Raw genomic sequence first — 23301 nt, forward strand, 5'->3', positions numbered from 1 at the left:
CAGTCTTCAGCTTCAACAAGTCGTTCAGAAAGGGAGTCGTAACCAAGCTTGGCAGAGCACATTCAAAGAGCTGAGGTGTGTATATGAAGCTCTTGGCGTAAAGTTGAAGCAGTTCTGCATAACTTCATAATATCAATGATAAAATCCTGAGTTTTCTTGAAGTGTGGATGAAATTGAGCTCGCAGCCTCATCTAGAAGTTCACATGGGTGGGGCATATGGGTCGTATAGATGGATGGCTTCCGACAGGTTCGCATCCTGCCGTCATCTGAAAAGCAGGGAGAATGTGCTCCACGTTTCTGCTGGTTTCAGAAGATGGGGAACAACCTTGTGTGGCAGGAAGCCCCCAGCGGGACCTGGGGTGGTTGTTACGCGGACGTGCAGAGAAGGAGGCTGTATTACCCCCGTGACGGGTGGGCATGCTCTAGCTGAGTGTATGACTTGGATACGATGTTAATCGTAGGTCCCAGAGACAAACTTTGAATCCTAAAGCGTTCAGCTGCTCATTTCCCAGGGAGTACCTGGGGTGGGGCTCCCCGGGAATGGGCAGGCGTGGCAGGACCTTCCTGCAGCCACCTTGCTTCGCTGAAAATGGCTTAGGACATCTCAGATCCGAAGACCAAAAGGAAACAACATCATAATCTGATTCATTTAGTGACTGCAGTAGCGTAATTCCTGACGTGGCACAGCCCATATTCTGTGAGTGCTGTTGGAAGCCAAGTGAATAACTGGTGGGTGAAACACGGCATGTTTTTGGAGAAAGCAAGCCAGGCTGGGAGTCAGGATACCTGCGTCCACTGGTGGTGAGCACATTATCAAACCAATCTGGATCCCGAATGAGGCACCAGGGAGGGAGGCATCCCCCACGTCTTTTCGGGGGCCATGGGATGATCTTTGCATTGCCCTGCATGGAGCCAGCACGAGAGCAATGTGAGCGGTAGCTGCAGAAGCACACGCGGAGGAGCACGTCCCTGCCTCCAGGAGCAGAAAATGGGTGCTGTGTGTAGCATCCCTGCCCCAGGGATGCTCTGGAACAGCGTGGCAGTCAAGGTGACACGTTTGGGATGTTCTGGCAGAGGAACGAGGCTGTCTGAGTGGTGATGAAGGTTGGGATTTGCCTGCAGTGCAAGGGGAGATTTGGAAGAGCATTCCAAAACCTGCTTAATCTCTGCCCATACTGTGCTGCTCTTCCTTGAACCCTGGAGTGAAGCTGTCCAAATGAATAAAACTGCAGGAGGTGACACTGCAGCGGAGGAGCTAGCAGCTTGCTGTTCGGCTGGCACACCTCTCATCCTTCATCCACCCCTTGAATCCTGCGACGTCTTTTCCAGCCTCCCCAAATTTCTGTTGGGGTTCTGATGTGGGTAAGGTGTCTGCTTCGGCACTCCTGCAAGCCAAATGCACCCAAGCCATTGCAGAGATCGCCTTGGTGTTACCCTGGAGGTGAGAAAGCTTCACTTTTCCAGATGCTTCAGTCTTGGTGTAATTGCCTGGACGGTTTGTGGCTTGTGGTCGTTGATGGAAAGCTTCATTTGCTGATGCTGGGATGCAGGACAGGCAGGAGGGCAGGACAGGTTGTATCGAGAGACTGCATCCAGCGGGGACAGTGCCAGAGCAAACACGAACTCTGGAGAAAGCAGCACCCGTAAACCTGCAGTAAATCCCCAGATTTCGTAGTGCAGCCCTGGGAATGTGCCTTTACCTACCACGTCCTGAAATGAGGAATGCAGGGACCGCTGGATGGTGCCAGCAAGTGGGGCAAAAGCTCCTCGGAGCATACCCAGCACCCTGCTGGAGGAGTCGGTGGGCACCTGGGAGCGTCACACATCAGTGCCACAAACGGTGCTGAAAACCCTGAGGTCGCTGCAAACACGGGGAAATAAATTAAATCAGCTCCTTCATCACCGAGAATTGTACACCATGCTTGTGCGGGGTGTCAATCTATCCTTTCTGCAGGAAGGAACGCGGAGGTGTGTTGCTGTTTGGTGAGCACTGCTTCGTAAATAACCTGGCAGGTACTTCTTGGTCATAAACGCCCAGTGGGACTGCAGTTATTACCCGCACGGGCGAGGAGTGATTTCCTTGTCGGCCTCCCGTGGGAGCACGAGAAGCAGTGCTGGACGTGGAAGCTGCGTTCCCCAGCAAAGCCACCCTCTGTCACCGAGCCTGGGGGAAATGTGCTGCTGTCCTCCATCAGATCCCTTGGGTTTTTCTTTTCCAGAGCCAGCGTGTCCAGCGTTTGGCTGCAGCCTTGGCTCAGGAGGGGCTGGGATGGGTGCTGGGGCAGAGGCACTGTGGCTCTGGCTTTGGGAGCAGCCGGTTTCCCAGCCTTGGGGACGCAGGCAGCACGTGCCCATGAAGCGTTTTGAGCTGGGGAGTCCTTGCCCCATGTCGGAGAAGTCGGTGTTACTGATGGTGGCCGTGCCTGCCGTCCCCGCAGGTGATCTTGCAGCTTTGGGAGCCTGCTCGCGCCAGGAATTTGCTTTCGGTCCGGATTGACCACAAGCAGCAATTTGTGGTTTCGCTGGTCCCCGAGCAGCAACTCAGCCTCTGCTGCTGAAAAACATTCCCGAAATGACTTCCAGCTCCGGGATGCCCTTGGCTGTGGCAGGGTTTCAAATCCCCAGGGGTGAAAACACCGCCAGATTCGGGGCTGGGGCTCAGAGCTGCTGGATGGGGCCAGCACGCCCGAGTGGCCACCCCGGGCGTGATGCTGGGGACACATCCAGCAGCACGCTTGGAACTAGGGGATGTGGAGCGTGGTGGTGATATCAGGGCGCAGAGCTGCACGCTGCCACCTCCAAACCCTCTGGGACCCCACGGGATGTCACCTCGTTGCCCCTGCCACCAGGGCACCCCCCCCAAACCAGCGGCTGCTGGGGAGAGGGGTCCGTGGGGCTTTGCCATCCAGCCTGGGTCTTTTTTTGGGCGCCCGAAGTGCAAAGGCTGGTTGTCTTGGCAACAGGCAACAGCTGGGAATAAGGAAAATTGCAGCCGATCTGCCAGAACCGTTTTGACAAAAGATTTCTTTCTTCTTTATGTCTCTTTTTTTTTTTCCCCTTAAATACTTCCCCTTTCTTGCACTTGCTGTCTCTGCACAGCAAAACCTGCGTTTCGGAGCGCAGCCCGGCCGCTCTCCAGCAGAGCAGCTCCCTCCTGGCCAGGCAGGGTGCCGGGAGGGGGCTCGCTGGGGATGGTGAGGACAGACTTGGGGACATTACGAGGGACAAGTTTCCCATGTCCCTGGGCAGTCTGTGACAGCCTGGAGGGCACCTCCTGCTCTGGGATGTGGCCAGGTCCGGCTGCAGGATGGTGCGGGGTCAGAGCTCGCCGGCGATGGTAGGGGAGGTAGAAATTAAACTCCAGGAGGGTGAAAATCAAATCCTGCTCATGTGAATTCATCATTTCAGCTGATTTAACGAGCCTTAAAAAGGGTAAATCAGTGCTCAGCCTTCTCAAGGGCTCCTCGCAGGAACTCCGAGCTTATTGCAGAGCACCAGAAAGCAGGGAGCTGAAAACCTTCCTCGTGTCCTCGTTACAGGCAGCAGCAGAGCTCCCGTGCCGCGTGGTCGGGGCTGGCTCACGCTTGTCCTCATCAGCTCGATCGCAGGAGTTTGCCACTTGCATCCTAAATGCACGAAAAAAAAAAAAAAAAGTTGTTATTCTGCGAGACGCTAGGGCTCTGCTCTTCTCGGGCTGCAATTAAGTAAATCGGGCATATGCTTAACTTCAGCGTCGTGCCAGATCAGAGTCTTCCGGACAGCTCTGGCCCTCGGAAAAGGTTTGTTTATGGGCCGCTGGCACACGACGTGGAAGCGGAGACGTCCTCGGCGCGGCCTGCAGACCTCGGTACATGTTTAAGCAAACGCGCTGTTATTTGATCTCCGGCAAAGGACCCGCAGCGGTTACGAGCTAGCTCGTTCCCGTTAGTGCCCCTCGGCTAACCGCAGCGCAGCTCCTCGTGTTCGCTCCTCTGTCCCGCCTGCGGACCGCGCGGGGTAGCTGGGCTCTGAGGTCAGCTCTCCTGATTGATTCGGGTGCCGCTCGCCCCTGTCGAGGAGCATCTAAAAACGGGTGTAAAACACCTAAAAATGGGTGTAAAGCAATCGCTAATTGGGACAGAAGAGGGAGAAAGCAGTAAACAAAAGTGTTCGTTGTGCCAGAAGCCGGGAAGCCAGCTTCTGTGAGGATACAGGGTGGGGATGGAGTCATGCTGAGAGGCAGAGGGAGGTTGCCCACGGTCACGGAGTGACTCCAAGTCACAGGATGTTGATGTCCAGTCCCTGGCTCACTGCAGGGACCCACTGACCACCTTTGCTCCCGTTGCAGGCGTTGGACGGCTTCTTCTTCGTCGTGAACCGCGAGGGGAGGATCGTCTTCGTCTCCGAGAACGTCACCAGCTACCTGGGCTACAACCAGGAGGAGCTCATGAACACCAGCGTCTACAGCATCCTGCACGTGGGGGATCACGCCGAGTTCGTCAAGAACTTGTTGCCCAAATCCTTAGGTAAGAAAGCCTTTGAGTTGGGTTTTTCCTCCCTTCTTCCACAGGAGGTTTGCTCCATTTTTGGCTTTCAGTTCTACAGTGGCTGGTCAAGGTTTGACCTGGAAGGTGCTGAGCTCGGGCTGTTTCTCAAATTATTATCTCTGCCGACATACATCCTCCCAGTGAAATACCCTATTTATGAGCAACTAGCAGTCCTAGTGGATGGCAGTCTGAAAGTAACCTTCTCTTTGCCTTTCGCTGCTAACAAAACCCGTGCGTTCGGTGCCGCAGCTCAGCGGCGAGGCTCCACGAAGCCACTCGGGTTGGAGCTGGGGAAGGACTGGGCTTTGTTTATGAGTTAGTGTAAAGAGCCCAGCCTGATCCCGTCGACCGCTAGGTCGCTTGCCAAAACGCACATCGCTTAATGGGCGTTTAAGCTCATTTTTAAAATAATGTGCTTACTCAACGGCACCGAAATCCAGCTCCCAGCACGAGCCTCTCCCCCACCAGAGCCCTCGGCAGCCTTCATGAAACACCCGGCTGCAAAAGCTTTGCCTTTGATGGGGCACTGCTAAGGCTGATAGGGCCGAAACCCAAACGAGGGGCTCGCTTCTCCCAGTTCATTTAGGGTTTTCGCCCAGATGGAGAGGCTGTGGTCCCGGCTGATTTCAGAACCCGTTAAGTGCTTGGCATGGGCTGCCCTTTGGGAAGGCTTTGCTGGATCTATGTGGTGCTTAGCCTTGGTGTTTCTCTGCCTTCTGTCCTCCACGCCGGGATACCAAAAGCTGGGAGGAATTGTCACCCCATAAAGGCACACACACAGTGTTAGAGGCAATCAAAGGAGAAGCTTTTATTCCTTGACTTGATGCAGGCGTCCTTCATCGGACTCTCAGAGGATGCTGTCGTGCAGCAGAGGAAGGAGCTGCAGTCGGCGTGCGCTCAGACAGGAATGCAGTTCTGCAAGCAATGCTGAGCTGAAAGCTTCAAGAAACAGCCTGAGCTCAAAGCAGCCTGAGCAGGGATTCAGGGCTGGTGCTGACCAACAAAATGCAGGGGCTGTTTTGCCTGCGGAGAGGGGCTTTTCTCTGCCATCCTCCTCCTCCCCACAGCAGAAAGCACCCTGCACCCAGCGGCAGATGGGTAAGGCAGGGGAGGCACGCTGAGCCGCGATACCTCATCCGGCGACACCTTTGAAGAAATAACCATGATTATCAAAATGAAGATGAGCCTTTTCCAAATAGCTCGACTTAAAAATAGGGCTTTTTTCTTGAAATTCGCAGTTGTCTTCCTTCGGGGTAAATGCAATGATGGTTTTAACCACCTGTATATACGGCCGTGCGTCAGTTTGAGCCCGTGGAGCTTCAGGAGCTTTGTCTCTTCCCTGCGGTTACCCGGCTGAAGGCTGTGAACAGCCGTGTGTTTTCTTTTGCTCAGATGTTACAAGCCCCTTGGCTCTTCTTGCAGATCAGGTTGTACGAGAGCTTCATAATCTGCTGGTGGCAGAACCGCTTAGATTGAATATGGATATTTGCGGAGATGTTGGAGGGGTTTAGCAACGCGAGCCTTCCAAGAGGTGTCTGTAAGTTTATGGGGGAAAAAACAGGTTATGGGAAAATATCAAAGCCAGTTCAGCAGCTTTACCAAAAAACAGTGGTTTGAATTCCAGATTTTTGTGATTCCGAAACAGCCAGGTAAAGTTAGCAGGATGTTTTGGTGCTGTTCTTCCCACTGCTACCAAGGCGCGAGAGCCCATTCCAGCTCCAAAAGTGACTTTTTACAGCCCAATTATCCTCCAAAAGCACTGCTTGATAACAGAAGCATTGACCTGACTCTAACTGCATGGCCAGGAAACCTGGGATGTGCCACGGTGGTTAAAGCACTTCCGAGGAAAAGCCAGGGAAGTTTTAATTGCTGTGTGCTGCGCCGCCGTGAAATCGTGGCGAAGCTCCTCGTGGGCTGGAGGCAGCAGCAGCCGCTTGGACCGGCACCAGAAGGTCTCGTTGTGGTGAGAGCAGCGGGTGACTTGCTTTTCCATCAGCCCCAGCAATGAGAAGGAAGTAAAGAGGAAATCCATCTCTGTGGGGATGCCCAGCTGGAAGCTGGCTTGCTGCAGACGTCCCAGAAGCTTCATTCAGGAGGATTTCAAGGAAAACGGCACAAGTCAGGAGTCCTCCCAGGCTCTGGAAGTGTCTCAGCCACCCGGTGCCTCAGTTTCCCTGTGTGTAAGATAGAGACGATGATGCCTATCAGCAATGGCTGTGTACAGAGCAATTCATTAACATCGGTGTGATGACTCTCACGGTGACGTTCTGACCTCAGCGCGGGTTCTAGGTGCTCTTATTGCCTGTCTGGGATCACGGACCTGTTCCTTGGGTCTTTGGCAGGCTCACCAGCCATCCCATAACTGGGTGTCCGAGGCTGCGGCACTGCTTCTCCTCCAGGCTGAATTCAGCAGAGCTTTTTCCTTCTCATCTGGAGAGTTCATCTGCAGAAAGCAGGGGCTGGCAGGAAACCCGGCCGTGGTTAGGCGGCACCCGCCGACATCGCTCTCTGCATATTCCGGTTCCCGGTGCTTTTGGAGGAGATGGGGACCGCTGCTGCCGTGCCAAGGTTTGTTGAGCAGGGAGACACCGTGCAGCCATGCCTCAGGATCGTGATGGTTTAATATCCCCCGGGACTCTGGGGCAACGTGGGCACAGCCTGGGCTGGTGCAAACACTGCCGGCCTGAGATCCGCAGTAAGGATCAGAGCTCTGACCCGTGGCGCCTTGGCTTGGCGATATGTGTGCACAGATGTGGCTTGTAACACCCTCTCTCCTCCTCCTTTCTCCCTCTCCCCCCCAGTAAACGGAGTTCCTTGGCCTCAAGAAGCGACGCGGCGCAACAGCCACACCTTCAGCTGCAGGATGCTGATCCGGCCGCCCGATGAGCCCGGCGCGGAGAACCAGGAGGCTCGCCAGCGCTACGAGGTGATGCAGTGCTTCACCGTGTCCCAGCCCAAGTCGTTCAAGGAGGAAGGAGAAGGTAGGGCAGAGCATCCTTTACTTCCAGCCGTGCTCTGGGAAGGGGGCGGGGACGAGCTGCCCCTCCAGAATTTTGCTCGCTCACCAAAAAACGGGCAGGCTGATTTTGAAGGGGCTTTGCTGAGGGATGCGGGGTCTGCGTGTGCACACTGTGGGTACTAAAGGTGCTTTGTGGGCTGCTTACAGCTCCCTTTCCCGCTGAGCGGATGCTGTCCGGCCAACAAGGCTTCCCTGGCTCTCCAGAAGCAGCCTCTGGTCTTGCTTAAGGAAGGAGAAATGCCTTTTCATTACCAAGGAAATCTCCCTGGCTGCACAACCCTTACCTGCTGAGCTTTTTCTCAGCAGGATGGAAAGGGGGAGGTTGTTGGGTGAGCCCGAGGTGTCATCGCACCCTGATTCATAGCAAGTGGAGTAGGTGCCCAAAGACACCATCCAGAGCTTTCCCAGCCCCAGGAGCTGCCGAGCGCCATGCTGCCGGCCTGGTTTCAGCCAAATTTCAGGTTTCAGATCCCCGCAGGGACTTGGGACAGGCAGGGTCGCCCCAGCAGCAGCAGCAGGGCTGCTTCCTTCCCACTGCTGGGGCTCGGAGCAGGAGAGCAGAGGAGCTTCCCTGCAAATGCCATAACTCTCATTTCTGTGTACCAGCTATTATTTTCCAGCACATTAGCTGAATTAATCCACTGCGGTTTACACAGGAGATCATGACTGGAAGGAATAAATTATGGTATTTTATGACCAAATACTTTGCCTGAAGCCGACAGTTGCTGGCTTTTAGCGCTGACTTTTATTGTGTGATACTGCCAGATCCAAAAAGCCTTTACAATTAATTTCTCCAAACACTGGGAACCTCTCTCTTCCAGCAAACTTTATAGAGTTTAGAGACAGCCTCCGTGCTTTGAAGGGCTGGAGGACTGCTCGGGGCAAACACTTCCAGGGCAGGACGTGGCAGTCAAGCACTGCAGCGCTATTTTAATTAAAATTTGGAGTTGCAAGCGGTGGCTGTAAGGTCTGACTTTCACGTTCCTCGTCCCTTCTCCTTCTGCTTTGGCAGATTTCCAGTCATGCCTGATCTGCATCGCGAGAAGATTACCTCGACCGGCAGCTGTCGCCCCTTCCGAATCCTTCGTGACCAAGCAAGACACCACAGGTAATGCCCGAGCGGTGCTGCTGGTGCCGTCGGAGCTCCTCCTGCCTGGCAGCGTCCTTCCCGAGCTCTCCCTGCTGCTGTCCCCGCGTTGTGTCCCAAAGGATGCTCTGCTGCATCCCACCTCCTTCGCCGCAACGCGTCCCAGCGCTCTCCCAAGGCTTCGGGGAGGGTGCTGAAGTCTGGGAGGCGCTGGGAAGTGCTGGATTTGGTGCTTTCCTCAGCCTGCCAAAGGAAACCTGGACTTGTGTCCCTTGGAGGGGTGTCCCTGGGTGCAGGATGTGGTCCCGGAGTGGTGCTGGCCTGCAGCTTGCATCGCCGCGGGGCTTGGAGCAAGAGCGAGCTACGTACGGCTCCAACCAGCTGGCTGCTGGGAGCGTTGCGGTTGGCACTGGGACCTAGAGACATCCTTCTCCCCTCCTCGCCCGGGTTTTTGTAGCACCTCCTGGGGTTTTTTTGGCACCTCAGCCGATGGGATGTGTCGTACCCATTCCGCACACGCAGCCGCTCTCCGCTCTTTGATATGGGGATGCCTTGAGGTTGCTGACTGATAGGAGCGAAACAGTTATCACCTTTCAGGTTTCAGTTTGCTCTCAGCCAAGCATTGCTTTCTGCTTTGCTGTAGCCATTCTGGTGGCCTCCTTTCTGATAGTTAATCACTGCCGTGGACTTCCCTGCAGCCTGCGGATCCGTAATGACTGCTTCCCAGCTCTCTGCTGCCTGTCCCTTGCCGGAATACCAGCCAGCTTTGCAAGGCTGCCTGTTTTTTTGTCTCGGCAAGGGAGAAAACAGAGCGGGCACGGCTGGGGAGGGAGGCTGGCAGGGTGCTGGGGGTGAAGCCAGCTGCTCCCCTGCCGCATTTGGGGACCCCAGGGGTGAGGGTGACTTCCCCCAGAGGTTTTGTGGGTGAGGGTGAGGTGTCTGTACTGGGATTCTGCTTCCCAGGGCCACGTTCCTGGCTCTGGTCCCCAGCGTACCTCCTGCTCAGCACCGGGGGCTCAGCCGCATGCGTGCCTCGAGATCAGCTCCTACAGCACGACTCTCCACCCTCTTTCACAGTCGGGCTTCTGTGCAGGCACCCGTTTGCAGACCCCTTTGTGCAGGAGCTGAGGGATGTATTCTGCAGCGCCGCTGCGCTCGAGTTAACGTGCCTTTTCTCTCTCCACCCAGGTAAAATCATCTCCATCGACACCAGCTCCCTGCGAGCCGCCGGCAGGACGGGCTGGGAGGATTTAGTGCGGAAGTGCATCTACGCTTTCTTCCAGCCCCAGGGCAGAGAGCCATCTTACGCCAAGCAGCTATTTCAGGAAGGTAACAGGCTCCTCTCCCCGGCTCTCTCCCTCTCGTGCTGAGCGGCGGTAGCTGCAGCGCGAGGCTGATGCATGGCCCTCGTTGCTGGATAAGTGCTTTCTGGAAAAACAAACGCCGCAATAATAAGCGCCGGGTGCCAGAGGGAGAGGTGAGATGGCTGAGCAGCGCTGGAGGAGCTCCTCCAGCCGCAGAGGAGCAGAGCTGGCCCAGCAGGAGGTTCCCTTGCACCCTTCAGGAAATTACAGAATGGAGACACATTTCCACAGGCCCGATTTGGGCGTTATGTTGAGCTAAATGTGATTTTTTTTTCCTGTGCCATATGCAAATGCCATCCCCAGTGGCTCAGTGGAAGGAGTTTACGCTTCTTCATGCTCTGTCGGCAAGGATGCTCGCAAAAAAGGATGTCAGGACGGCAGGAGGTAGCACAGGCAGGTTGCCTGAGCTTCTGGAGAGGTTTCGTTCAGGCAGGGCTGCAGTGGAAGCGTCCTGCTGCGGCTCCTGGTGCCTGGCTGGCGTTCATCCACGTGTCTGTACTGCCCGCTGGACATGGAGCGATGGCCCCTCTTAAGCTCTGAACGCTTGGGGATGGTGCTCGATGGGTTTAGGTGGGTGTGAAATGGTGAGAAAAGAGCTGGGAGAATAAGTGTAGCACATAGGCCTGGCCTCGGGGTTATTCTGGCCTCTCTCACTCACTCGGAAGCAGCTGGGCCTAAGGGGTTAGCAAAAACGCAGCGTATGGTTTTGGGTTGCCATGAAGCTGGTCTTGTCCCCGTGTTGCCCCGGGCTTTGTCTTCTTCCCCCGTCCTCTACCTGGTGCTTTGAGTGGTTCTGCTCGGGTTCCTAAGGGGCCTTTCTGTCTTCTGGGCTGTCTCCCTCAGTGATGACCCGTGGCACGGCCTTCAGCCCGTCGTACCGCTTCACCCTGAGCGACGGCACGGTGCTCAGCGCCCACACCAAGTGCAAGCTCTGCTACCCCTCCAGCCCCGAAATGCAGCCCTTCATCATGGGCATCCACGTCATCGACAGGTACGTTCCCGGCACCGCCGCTGCCGAGCCGCGCTCGGGCTCCGTACCAACGCCCGGGGGTGATCTGGAAATGAAAGCAGCCGTTCCCTGCAGCAGCAGGAGGATCCGCTCATGGTGTTCGTGGTGTTGGTTTGGGGGTGTGAACCCCGTGGGGGATCCAAGCCCAAACACCAGCACAGCAGCAGCTCCGTTGGGTTTTGTCGATGATGGCCATTTCGCAAAGAGGCAGCGCCGGGCGTTCAGGTAGAGGTTTACAGACATGCCTGGGATTTCTGCCTTGCCCTGGAGAACTTAGACAAAATATTTCGGGAGGGAGAGGCTCAGAAGAACTGGCTGAACAGGGTGAGGTGAGGCTGCGGACCTGGGCCGTGCAGGAGGAATGGGAGGAGGTCGGGGTGGAGGGGAACGGTAGTGGAGCACGGAGCATGGGACCGGGAGGAGGCGATGGCTGCAGGACTGAGGCGGGAGTGGCCGTGCTCCAGCGCTGTGTCACCTTTCTGGGAGGTGGTAAAGCTGCTGCCCTCCTCCCACGCCGTTGACATGGATCCAGGGCTTGCAAGCTGCTGCTCTCCAGGCTTCAGATCTCTGCAGAACAAAATCAAAAAGGGTGGCGGGGACTGTCTGAGCGATACCAAAGGCTTGGGCAAAGCCTCCTGTGACTCTTCCTTTCCTTTTCCCCTTTTGTCTCCGGCAGGGATCACGGCATGCTGTCTCCCCAGGAGAACACTAACTCGGCGATGGCGCTTCCCCGGGTCAGCCCCTCGCTCAACCCCAGCATCTCCCCGGGGCAAGGCATGGCCCTGCCGCCCTCCATCCCTCCCTCCAACGGCAGCATGCTGGCCACCGCCGGCAACCAGCAGCAGCCCGGCGCCGGCCTCCACAGCAGCAACTCCAGCACCAGCCAAACGAGCTTTGGGTGTTCGCCTGGGAACCAGATAGGAGCCAACGTTGCCTTAAGCCAGGGACAAGCTGGTCCCCAGAACAGTAACCACACTTTAAACCTCAATAGCTCCCCCATGAACAGCCCAGGGATTACCCCGCCGCAGTTCATGTCTCCTAGGCACCGGGTCAGCCCGGGACTGGTACCCCGGCCCAGGGGGCCCAGCAATCCCTTCTCCCCCCCCATGCCCACCATGCACTCCCCCGTGGGCATGGCAAACAGCGGCTGCGGCGGTGGCAGCGGCGGCGGGGGCAGCGGCGGCGGCGGCTCCAGGTCCTTTCCCAGCGCCCCCATAAACTCTATGCAGGGGCTAAACGAGGGCGCCAGCACGCCGGTGGGCTACTCCACGCCGCCCCCCGTGCTGCGACAGCTCGGCTCCCAGAGCTCGCCCGGCCGGCTCGGCATGCAGCCCATGAAAACGGAGTCGAAGGACAGCAAGGAGATCGCCTCCATCCTGAGCGAGATGATCCAGTCCGACGGCGGCGCGGGCGACAACAAGCCGCTGGACTCGGGCATGCTGCACGGCGGCGAGAGGCTCGCCGAGGGCGAGAGCAAGTGCTCGCAAGCCACCAGCCATAAGCTGGTCCAGCTGCTGGCCACCACGGCGGAGCAGCAGCTTCGGCACGCGGACGCGGACACGAGCTGCAAAGATTCGCTAGCCTGCGCTGGCGCCCCCGGCACCTTGGCTGCCGGCAACCCTCCGAGCAGCACCTGCCCCTCCTCCCATAGCTCGCTGACCGAGCGGCACAAGATTTTGCATAGACTCCTTCAGGAGGGCAGCCCTTCGGACATTACCACCCTGGCCATGGAGCACGAGAAAAAGGACAACGTCCCCAACCCCGCCACCACCCCCACGGCTCAGAGCCAGCTCCCGGGCAACCCGGAAATCAAGCTGGAGCCGGAGGCGCTGAAGAAGAAGGACGTCAAGGATCACCAGCTCCTGCGCTATCTGCTCGACAAGGACGAGAAGGAGCTCGCTGCCGCCCCGGCCCTCAGCCTGGACGACGTGAAGGTGAAGGTGGAGAAGACGGAGCAGATGGAGCCCTGCAACACCGCCCCGGTGCCGCTGGCCAAGCCTCCGGCTGCGGAGGAGGTCAAGCTGGAGTCCCAGGGCCAGGTGAGTCCGTGCTGGTGAGGTAGATGCTCGCCGTGAGCATCCTCACAGCTTTCGGGGTCAGCGCTGCCAAAAAGGCAGGTTTTGGGGTGTTTTGCCCCATTGCGCCCCCAGCAGGAAGGCGTGGGTGAGATGTCACCTTCTCCAGCGGTGCCACCTTCTCCAGCACCGGTGCCGTGCCCTGGGGTCTGGGTGCTCCACATTTTGGCAACTCAGACCCTCGAGGCAATGCCGAGAGAGAAGGGAAGAGGCTTCGGCGAGGTGTATAAAAAGGAGAAAGAAATGGTGCTCCTTGCTGCAGGTGGTGGGCCTGAATGGAGAGGAGGCCACGTGCGCCTTGCCAAGTGAAAGGCTTCTTAATTCTGCATCTCTGGGCACATTCAGGGCTCGCGTCCCTGGGAATTTTCAATCTGTTGCCCTCTTGTTGGCTGAGATTAGCAATTATACGGGCCTTTTAGTTATCCTAAAAGTATTATTAAATTGAATAATCCAGTGACAGATCTCTGCAATAGAGATTTGAGCGTATAAATATTCATTACATGCGGCTCTGAATAGAAGAGATTTCTTATTTTTGAAAGCCAGGGGAGATGGTAACATTGGATAAGGCTGCTTAATCCTTTTTAAGCGACGAGAACAGAGAGGCTGACATTCAGAGCGAGGCTGATAGCCTGCTCGCCGACTGTGTCAAATGAGGCTGCCGAGCCCGAGAGATACGGCGCGAAGAACGGAGCACGCCGCGAGCCTCGAACGGCAACCGCACAACGAGGCTCTTAATAAGGTTACGGGCTCGCTTCGCCGGGGAGCTGCGGTCAGCGGTGCCGCAGGAAAATGGGAATCTCCCCCGTTATCTCTTCCTCTAACGTGCTCTCCCAGATCCAGATGAGTTACCCAGCCTGTGCCATCCACTTCTGGGATGCTGCTGGTACGGCTTGCTGACGGCCCAGGGCTGCACCGCGCCCGCTGCGGGGCTCCAGAAAGCAGAAAAGGGCTTGGGCTCGGAGGACTTGGAGCCTGGCCGTGTTTATAAGCCCCTCTTCTCCGCTTTTGGAAGCGAGCTCGCGTTTTTGGACTCGTTCGTGGCTTTTCCTTTCCAAGTATCTCTCCCCAGACAGCTGGAGAATGTCAGACTTCTACGTCGGACCGTGACGAGTGCTTCCAAAGAGTTAATAAAAGAGGCTGGAGAGGGTTTGTGGAGTCTTAAAACGCGTGTTCGAAGGAGTGAACAACCCTTAACTGCTCAGCATCTGAGCGCGGAGTTCAGCCTCCACATGGTTTCTGTTAGTTAGATGGCTTCAGCGAGGCGTGGGGAGGGGGAGCTGCCATTTCAGATAAAATCTAGCACTTGCCTGGGATTTTTTTGTTTTCATGTTTGCGTTGAAATAGCAATTAGGAGCGACACAGCGGTGGGGCACACTCCGCAGCTTGCCGCCGGCCTCCCGGCAATTATTTCTTTTCCGGATTTATCCGATAGAAACGCCACGGGTTAGCTGGGAGCCACCTGTTCTTGGAGCGAGAGCAAGAAACGGTTGAGCGGGGCTCGGGAAGAGACGTAGTCATCGCTAGGAGGGATTTCGAGAGTTAAAAAAAGTACAGAAGAGAAGACAAGGTTTTAGAAAGTCTCTTAGTCCTTTTGCTCGAAGGCATGAGCCGAGCTCCAGGTAGGTTTAGAGGGAATTCTCCTGCAGGTCAGCTTGCCTTCCACCTGCCCTCTGCACCTTGCCTGGGAGCACTCGGCTCCTCCACCCCGCCTGCACCGAGCTGGGGCCGGCCTTGGAGAGAATCCCAAACCAAAGCTTTATCTTCTCCATTTGCTTTTTGGTTTCTGAACCTTTACATTTCTCCAAAAGGTTTAAAAAAAAAAAAAAAAAAGAGGCACGATAACAGTCAGAGGTCCTCACGGAAATCGGTGCCTCCTGGAACCAGGGCTTTGCAGAAAATTCCAATTAGCTGAAGCTTGCGATAAAATCGTGGGATTGGAAAAGAGGATCCCGACCTTGACGAATTTCTGATCGGATCCTGCCTCGTAATCATTCCTGAGAAGACGACCTCGCTCCTTTTGCTGTGAGGCACCCCGTGCTCCTCCAGGATGGCTTCCCGGGCTCACAGGGATGAGGATGCTCAGGGCTGCTCTGTTTTGCTTGCAGCTCGCTCCATACCAGGTCTCCCAGCCAGCCAGAGCACTGCTTTATGCCTTTTTCCCCTCCGTGTGCCTGCTTCCCCAGCCTTTTGCTCACCCTGCTTGCTGGAAGAATAACCCTGTGCCCAGCCTCATGCCTCATCGAGTTGCAAACTTGAGGAACTCCGCCTGAAAATGGGGTTTATCGTGAAAACCCTTTTGCAAGCCCAAGCAGAGCTCTGCAAACACGCCCTCCCGGTCTTCTAACTGCACCGATGGTTGGGGTAGGAGACACATTTTTTTTTGGCTCTCCTATTCCACCCTGTTTCTAGGCGTTAAGTGGCCTTCCCTTCGCAGCTGCCAGGTTACAGATGTGTGAGCTGCAAATGGGATGGCCTCACGTTAAAACTTGCACAGATGTGGTCCCTGCACTGCACCAGCCCTGGATACTGCACTGTAAATCGTGGTATCGATGCCTGCCGCTCGTCTTAGGCTTTCCATCACCGGTGTTGCCTAAACATCATTTAATTCTCCAAATGCCGCTGGAGAGAAAAAAATCATGTGCCCTGCCACGGGTATTAAAAAGACCAATTCGTCTGCGCAGGTACAGCCACGAGGCTGTAGAGACAGGGAAAAAACGTGCTCAAGGTCGAGGAGGAAATCTGTGACATTGCTGGGGGTGTCAGGGGGGGTCTGTGGGGTCCCAGCCCCCCTGGGATCGTGGTTTTGGGGAGCATCTTGGGTTCGGGAGGGATGGAGCTGGGTGCCACAGGGCACAGCATCACCTGCAGCTGCTCCGGCACAGCCTCTTGGCAAAACGAGGCAGAAGAAGGTTATTCAGTTGATTTTCCTTCGTGGAAAACATGCAGGCGTGTTTTAATGCCTTTCCCTAGCGGGTTTCTGCCTGGCAGCACTTCGGTGTTACCCCTTGGTTAGGTGCTTGATAAACCATTGAATTTTTTTTTTTTTTTTGCATGTGTCCTTCCTCAGAAAGGGGAGGGGAAGCAAGAGCTAATGCAGGCAGACAGAGCTGTCTTCCGCAGTTTTTCTCGCTGCACTCGAATAAATCTGGAGACGAGCCTTCGGAGCTGGGCCCGTGGAGAGCGATAACCTTGAACCCGCGCCGGGGAGACGCGGCAGAGCTTCGTCACCGCCAGCCCCTGCCTGCGGAGGACCCACCTGGCTTTTGTTTCCCATCCTTTTTTTGCAGCTGCCGTGGCAGTCGCAACCCCCGCGGGCTGTTTTAGGGCTGGGTTATAAAACACGACCGAGCAGGATTTGGGAAGAAAGCTCCCGTCGGTGATGTTTTGCAGGAGGACCTCGCAAAACGGCTCCGTGAGCTTGGGAAGGGCGAAGGGATCCCGGGGCCAGATCCTGGCCTTGCCACAGGCTGTGCTGGGAAGCACGGAGGTGTTTTGCACCCCTCGGCCTTTAGGAAACTGTCTGCTATTTGTCCTGGGCATGGGCTGTCAGCCTCAGCCCCCTGTCTCAGCGGGCACGGGGCCATCGCCTGGCTCCTGCCGAATTTCTCTGGCTTCTCCCCACGGGAGCCTCAGGTCTTATATCAAATGCAAAGGTTTTTTCCAGCGCTTTCGAGGTGTCTGTTCATTACAACACGTTAATGGCCAGCCTTTCGGAGGGGTGGCTCATCAGGAAACGGCCCGTGCCCTTAGATTTTCAAATATTTGACTCCCCTTGAGACATTTTTACTTTTAGCCGAAGCTCGTTTATCTCGGCCCCTTTAATCCCAGCCTGCCGCTCAACGGCACCGCCGTTACATCCTCCGGTGCAAATCCCTTACCCTGTCCCATTTATTCGAGTCCCCGGGCTAAACATCCACTCGGCCACTCTCAGGGATGAAGGAGGCAGGAAAAGCCGTGTGATATTTCAATATTTCACCAACCCACTGATGGTAATTGCCTGCCCGAGGCGGGCGCAGAAGTGCAGCTTCGGGCGGTGGTTCCGGAAAGTCACTTCTGCTTCTTGGGCCATTTTTTATTGTTATCATTTCAGCATCAGCATACGTGTATTAACAAAGCAAATGAGCTCCCGTTTTAAATTGCTGCCGGTTATGTATGGCCCTCTCAATACCGTGCTGCTGGAGCCATTAATAATTGTGCTAATTGCAACGTGCGCTCCTCTGGAAGCTGCAGCCATAGATGAGGCTTGGTGGCGGGGCACGAGGGGGACAGTCTTTGTCCCTAGGGTCCGTGCCCTGTTATTTGTCCCTGGGAGGATGTGGATTCGCCCAGGATTATCAGGACAACCCGACACCAGTCCCTGCTTTGCTTCGTTCCAGCCCGGTGCCGCCGTCCCCTTGGGTGTGGTTTTGATTTGAAAGCTTGCTGATGCCCTGTCCGTGCGATTTGGGGGCGATTCCTTCCCAAGGGGTCGAGTTTTTGTATTCTTTCCCGGGGGTCGCAAGCTAAACCCGGGTGACAGCAGGGCAGCAAATCCAACAGGCCCTGGGACGCAGAAATAATCCCAGCCATGAGCTTCGTACCGCACCGGGGGGGCCACAAGCACGCCCTGGAGAGCTCACCGAGCAATATTGGGACATCCAAAGCTCTCATTGCTCATCACTTCTTAAAGCAAAGGGCTTTGCTCAGGGCTGGGGGAGCAGCATTTCGGAGCTGTGTGCATGCAAAAGCAGAGCTCGGTCCTGCCAATGCATCGTGGCGGGCTCGCTCACCGACCTGTGCTCTTCTTTCCTTCCTTAGTTTGCTGCCGAACTGGAGCAGCTGGACCAGCTCCTGCCGTCGCTGGAGAAGGCAGCCCAGCTGCCGGGCTTGTGCGGGCCGGAGAGGAGCGAGAGCGGCGTGGCCGTCAAACCCGAAATGCTGGCGGCCCCCCTGCAGCCCAGCGCCGCCGCCAGAGCCCCCGCGGGACTCAACCGTAGGTGTCCGCGGGGCAAGCCCACAGCTCGTCCCCAAACCGGGTCCCTGGGGCGGGTGGGAGCACACGTGAGCTGCAGGCACCCAGGGGTGCTGCCGTCCCATTCCTGGTGTCAGGGGTGCGCGGGGGATCCAGGTTTGCCCCCCAAAGAGCCTTGATGTGAGTAAGAGGCCAGGGGTACAGCAGAGGTGTGGCTGGTTGCACGGGCTGAATACGCCCAGGTGTAGCACCAGGGCCAGCACAAAGGGGTTAGAAGAGAACAAAAATCCCTGATTTTTCCCCAAAGCCAGCAGTTTGACCCCCAGAAATGAGGATTTCTCTCCCGAAGGAGCCCACAAGCAGATCAGAAAATCGGGGTGTCCTGTAGGAGGAACACGTGGAGCCTGTGGCTGTGGCTCCTTGCTGCCCCATGCCCGTGCCGGGGCTGTAACAGGCACAGCCTCCTCCAGCAAATGGGAAAAGCAAGATTTTACCAACGACAGCACAAATTTACCTGTAAAACCGCACCCAGCAGACTCACAGCCATCACGGTGCTGTCGCTTGGAGCCCAGGAGCCCACGCTGTGCACGTGCCTCGATGGGCAGCCCCGCGCCAGCGCTCGCTGCCAGCCGTCCTCACCGGTCCCCTTCTGTCCCGTGCCAGTCCCAGCACGGAGTGCCAGCCTGGGCCGCTCCCCTGGGGCTTTTCCCATCCCACCTCTGATTTTTCCTGGTGCACGGCTAAAATCTTTCGTCACATCCCTGGCATCGCTGCCCTTTGTGTCGCTGCAAGCTGCGCTGAGCCCTGAAGTGCAGCTTCTGCTGCAAACCAGGCTCTGGGGGCTCCCAAATTCCAGCATCGGCTGCCCAAAGGCACGCGGGGTGAGGCAGGGCGGGATGGGTGCTAAAAGGGGCGAGGGTGACGGGCAGAAGCGGCACAGATCCCGGCAGCATCGGGGCACCGCGCCGTGGGGAGCGGGTCAAAGCTCATCGCTCCGGCCTTTTATTTCCCTGCTGAGGACCCGCTCGTCCCAGAGGCTGAAAGGCTCAGCACCGTGAGCATAACGGGGTGACGCGGTGGGTGTAATGAGAGCCGAGCTTCTTGTCCTTGGAGGAAGGGGAATCGCCCATAGAACGAGGGCGAGGAGGTGGCATGGGGCTGCTGGCAGGGACCCGACCGCGCGGGGCAGAGGTGATGCCACCGGCCACGGTTATAAATTCAGCTGGTGGCCGTCACCATGTGCGAGGCTGTTAGAAAGCGAGCCTCCTGCGTGTTGCAGCTGAACACGGGCGTTCGCTCCGTGCTCCCCGGCTGCAAGCTGCAGCCGGACTTGTAAAAAGCCGTGTGAATAGAAATGATCACGATGCGAGGCTTGACGCCATCATTTTCCCGTTTGATTTTAATTGATTTTAGGCCAGCAGTGCCCAGCAGATCACAGATGGTTCACTGAGAACGAATTGGTCCTGATCCCCTCCTTTTAGAGGTGTTCAGAACCTATTTTTATATATATTACAGATGCCAGCCCTGCCCCTCACCTTGCACACATCTGGTTTATTGCTTTTTTTTAATGCCCAGCTGATTGTTGTTATTTTTTATGCCCAGTTGCTTATTTCTCACTGGAGCTGCTGCGACTGCTGCTTTTTTTTAGCTGGTTTTCAGGTCCCCTTCCTGGCGGGGCTGCAAATCCCTCGAGTGCTGGCTGATGCTGCGCCGAGCCCTTGGGTCGAGTTGCCTTGTTACTTTATTTATTCATTCGTTCGTTTATTTATTTTTACTGCTTCTCCAGCTCTGAGCAGCGGGCAGGGCGTGCAGCCTGCTCGGGCCCCCTTTGAGTTCTGCGACCCTCTGGAGCCGGCTCAGCTCAGACCCGTGGCTTTTCCTGCAACCAACGGCAGCAGCCCGCGGCCCCGCGCGCCGGCCGAGCAGGGCAGGGGCGCAGTGACGGGACCAAACCCCTTCCCGCCCGACACAGGTACGTGCTGCCACAGGTACCCGCTCGTCCCCGCCATCCTCAGGTCGCGCTGAGGCTTTCTGGCAGAAAAGGCAAGGCAAAACGCAGCGTTAAAGCACTCGCCTGGGGAGCTTTTTTGGGCAAGGTCACCCCATCGCAAAGGGGAAGGGCGAGGAGCAGCGGTGATGCTCTGGCTTGTGGGTGCTGGAGAGTTGCAAAGTGGGCTTAAAAATGCCTCTGACGTGGTGAGGTGTTGTAATTCTGTCTGCTTTTTCTTCTTAAAATGTCAAAAAGTGCCATGGGATGGAGCACGGGCTTTCCTGGTGCATGTTCCTGTGTGCCAGCCCCTCCATCCCAGACATCCCAAGGTTACAAACCCAAACCATCCACCTCGATACAGCTGCTTCAGGTCGGTGGCTTGAGTGTCCCTGTTTGCTGGTGGCTTTCACGAGCAGAGAGCTTTCAAGCTCTGCTTATTCTTTTCTCCCTTTCTGCACCACTATCTCAGGCGAAGGAATGACCTTTCTTTCCATACCGGGCCCGCAGAGGCAGGCAGAGGGAATGGCTTTTCTTGCCAGAGCCTCTTGGCCAGGGTTGGGGTTGATTTCCTCGAAGCCTGGAGCTCCTGCACTGCTTCTGGGGACATGGAGGAAGGTGACAGGGTGCGGTGACCGGGTCCTGCTCCTGCCCAGCACCTCATCCGAGCAGGTACGAGGGCTGCAGGTGCAGCAGCCTCACCTCGCCGTGCTGAAATCGCCGTGTCGGCACCCACGGCAAAATGCCACCCGCCTCCCTGTGCCCCCTTCCCGCAGCCCTGCGGGGTTTTGGGTGCTGCTCGATGCGTCAAGCGGTGCTAAAGGGGACCTGGAAGAGGGACCTCGCAGAAACCCAACGGCCCAGCTCTGCTCCTTCCACGATTGTGCAAGCCACAGCGCGTGCAAGAGCGCACCAGCCCCAAATCTATGCTTTGCTCTGTGCCCATGCCCCTTTATTTTTACATCCAAGTTTTCCTCCCCCAACGGATCCCCTCCGGGAGAGGCAGGAGCCAGAGCTGTGCTCGGAGTCTGCAGAGGCTGCAGCTTGCAGCTATATAATATTAGCTCACATCAGAGGAAGCTTGCCCTTCCCTTTTTCTTTTTCCCCCTGTCAAACCGTATTCCTTCCCATTTTTCGGACACTGTCCCTTTCTTTCCTCGATGCTCCCAGCCCGCTGAGCTGCTCACCCCTACGATTTTCCTCCCCGTTCAGCGCAGCGCCCAGCGCCAGCCCCGCGCGCGCCGCGGGGTCCCATCCGCGACCCGGCTCTGCCTTCCCCCTGCTCGAGGCCGATGCGCAGCCGCGGGATGACACCCGGACTTCGGGACCACATGCGAGCAGCCGGGGCCTGATGTTCTGCTCGGGAAAAACTGCGGTTTTCAGCAAAAAAAAAAAAAAAATCCAAAACGGGGAACTGTCGTCAGGCGAGCGGGGAAGGGTTGGAGCAACCGCAGCGCGGCTGCGCCGAGCCGGCCCCGCCGGAGCTGCTGCTGCTGCCACTGCTTTTATCCGCCTGTTGCCAAGCAACCTTAAGGCTTTTTTGAAGACATTTCGAGAAGTAAAGGAGCGCCGCCGTGCCGGATGGAGCTCTCCGCGTTTCCATCCCAAGAGAGCGGGCTCGGGGCTCTCAGTTTTGGAAATAAAGCCCCCAGCCCAGGCTCAGCCTGGTCGCCGTCGTCGCCCCACGTCCCCTGCCCGGACCAGGCCGGGCTCGGGGTTTCTCTCCTGTTAGTTTGGGGAAGCTCTGCCGGTGCCACCTCGGCTCCTGGCAGCCCTGTGATCGCAGCTGTCCACGAGAAAATGGTGTATTTGTTGGGAAAAGAGTCAGCTCAGCTCAGCTGTGTCAAAAGAAGAAAGGTTTTCAACTTTGGTAACCACCTTTTAAGCGTTTTCCCTGCAAACTCGGGGCCTTTGGCATAGGGTTGGCCACCCGTGGCATATTCCAGAACCAGACTCATTCCCCCGTTTCCATCTGCGCGGAGCTCCGCGGCCAGCTGAGCCAAGACGCCGTTTGATCTTCAGTCCCAACTCCTATTTCGAATGGGATGATGTCAGGTCTCCAGCTGCATAAATCTCCCTGTCCTGGGCTCGGGCTCCAAGTTCTGCTGAACTTAATCTAATTGCGTTGGCTCCCTGCCCTGCACAAATTAACTTTTCTCCAAAACAGAGTCAGAAGATGCCGGTGGGTGGGTGCTGCTTCACCTAAAATCCCCGACAGTAACCACCGGCCTTCGGGAATGAACCCTCTGGCTTGACTAGAGTTTGAAAACCTTGCTGAAAGTGTTCTGAAAAGAGCAACTTGGATGGGGTGAACATTTCCAGAGCGTTGGTAGGTGCTGGGTAGGGCCTTACGGGTCTGGTGCGTGCCCAGCAGCTGCGTGGGTGCTCACCCCGAAGCTCTCAGCAGTGACCATCACAAATCCACGGCTGGCAGCTGTAGGAGCTCCAGCAGGTGACTTCTGGCCCGAGGCTCGATGCTCTGGGGACTTGTCACGCGTTGCACAAGCTGTGTGACTTCGTGTCTCTGCTTCCTGATAGCTCCTGACACTCCTTTTAAATCCCTAAGCCCTCTTTTCCCCTCTTTATCATTTTTTTCCGTGCCAGCGAAAACGATAAAGCCCCCGCGTCGTTCCTGACCCGTCGCAGTGCAATCAGCGGATTGCATCATTAACAGGGGCGGTTTTGTGCTCCCAAAGCTGGGTTCAAGGGTGCTGGGGTGGGACGGGGTGCTCAGCAGCATGGTGCTCAGTCTCTGCAGGACCGCGTGCTCCCGCACGGGTCCGGCACCGTTCCTGCTGGGGCTGCTTGCTGCTCTGCACTCGTGCCCTGGGATCGGGACCGAAACTGGCAAGGTGAAAGATTTCCTCTTGGTTTTCACCCCTCTGCCTGCGAAGGTGCCCAGGTACCTCTGGGTACGGGGCTGAGCTCTGTGTTTTGAAAAATTACGGCTCCCAGAGGGTTTAGCTGCAGACATCACAGCGTGATGGGCACGGGGGCGGCGCCTCGCTGGCGGTTTCGCCCCATCCCCGGCAGGTCCGAGCACGGATGGCATCTCTCTGCGCATCCTCCAGCCGCGCCCGAGCCCTCCCCAGCGCCCTAATCCCCCCTCTTCCCCTGCTTCTCCCCCCAGGAATGTCTGAGCTGGAGATGGGGATGCCGGATCACCAGTTTGGACAGCCGGGCATGGGGGAGCAGATCCCGTGGACGGATAGCAGCATGGCACCCATGAACCGAGGCGCGCTGAATAAACCCGATGAGTAAGTACCGCGCCTCGGGCGGCTTC

General features: G+C 56.8%; 1 protein-coding gene across 9 annotated transcripts in view; it reads left to right on the plus strand.

Annotated features, from left to right (window-relative positions):
• Window positions 1-23301, plus strand: part of NCOA1 (nuclear receptor coactivator 1) — a 165655-nt gene that overhangs the window by 128440 nt on the left and 13914 nt on the right. For 6 of the 9 annotated variants that reach the window (XM_066995136.1, XM_066995137.1, XM_066995140.1 and 3 more), the window contains 9 exons: window positions 4328-4505; window positions 7328-7507; window positions 8558-8653; window positions 9821-9961; window positions 10840-10987; window positions 11682-13044; window positions 17878-18052; window positions 19818-20003; window positions 23149-23275. In XM_066995136.1, the coding sequence (XP_066851237.1) occupies window positions 4328-4505; window positions 7328-7507; window positions 8558-8653; window positions 9821-9961; window positions 10840-10987; window positions 11682-13044; window positions 17878-18052; window positions 19818-20003; window positions 23149-23275 (2594 nt within the window). The remainder of the gene's footprint in view (window positions 1-4327; window positions 4506-7327; window positions 7508-8557; window positions 8654-9820; window positions 9962-10839; window positions 10988-11681; window positions 13045-17877; window positions 18053-19817; window positions 20004-23148; window positions 23276-23301) is intronic. The other 3 variants (XM_066995141.1, XM_066995142.1, XM_066995143.1) reach the window with 1 other exon arrangement.

Source organism: Anser cygnoides, chromosome 3, assembly GCF_040182565.1.
Source record: "Anser cygnoides isolate HZ-2024a breed goose chromosome 3, Taihu_goose_T2T_genome, whole genome shotgun sequence".
In the NCBI taxonomy this organism is placed as follows: Eukaryota; Metazoa; Chordata; class Aves; order Anseriformes; family Anatidae; genus Anser; species Anser cygnoides.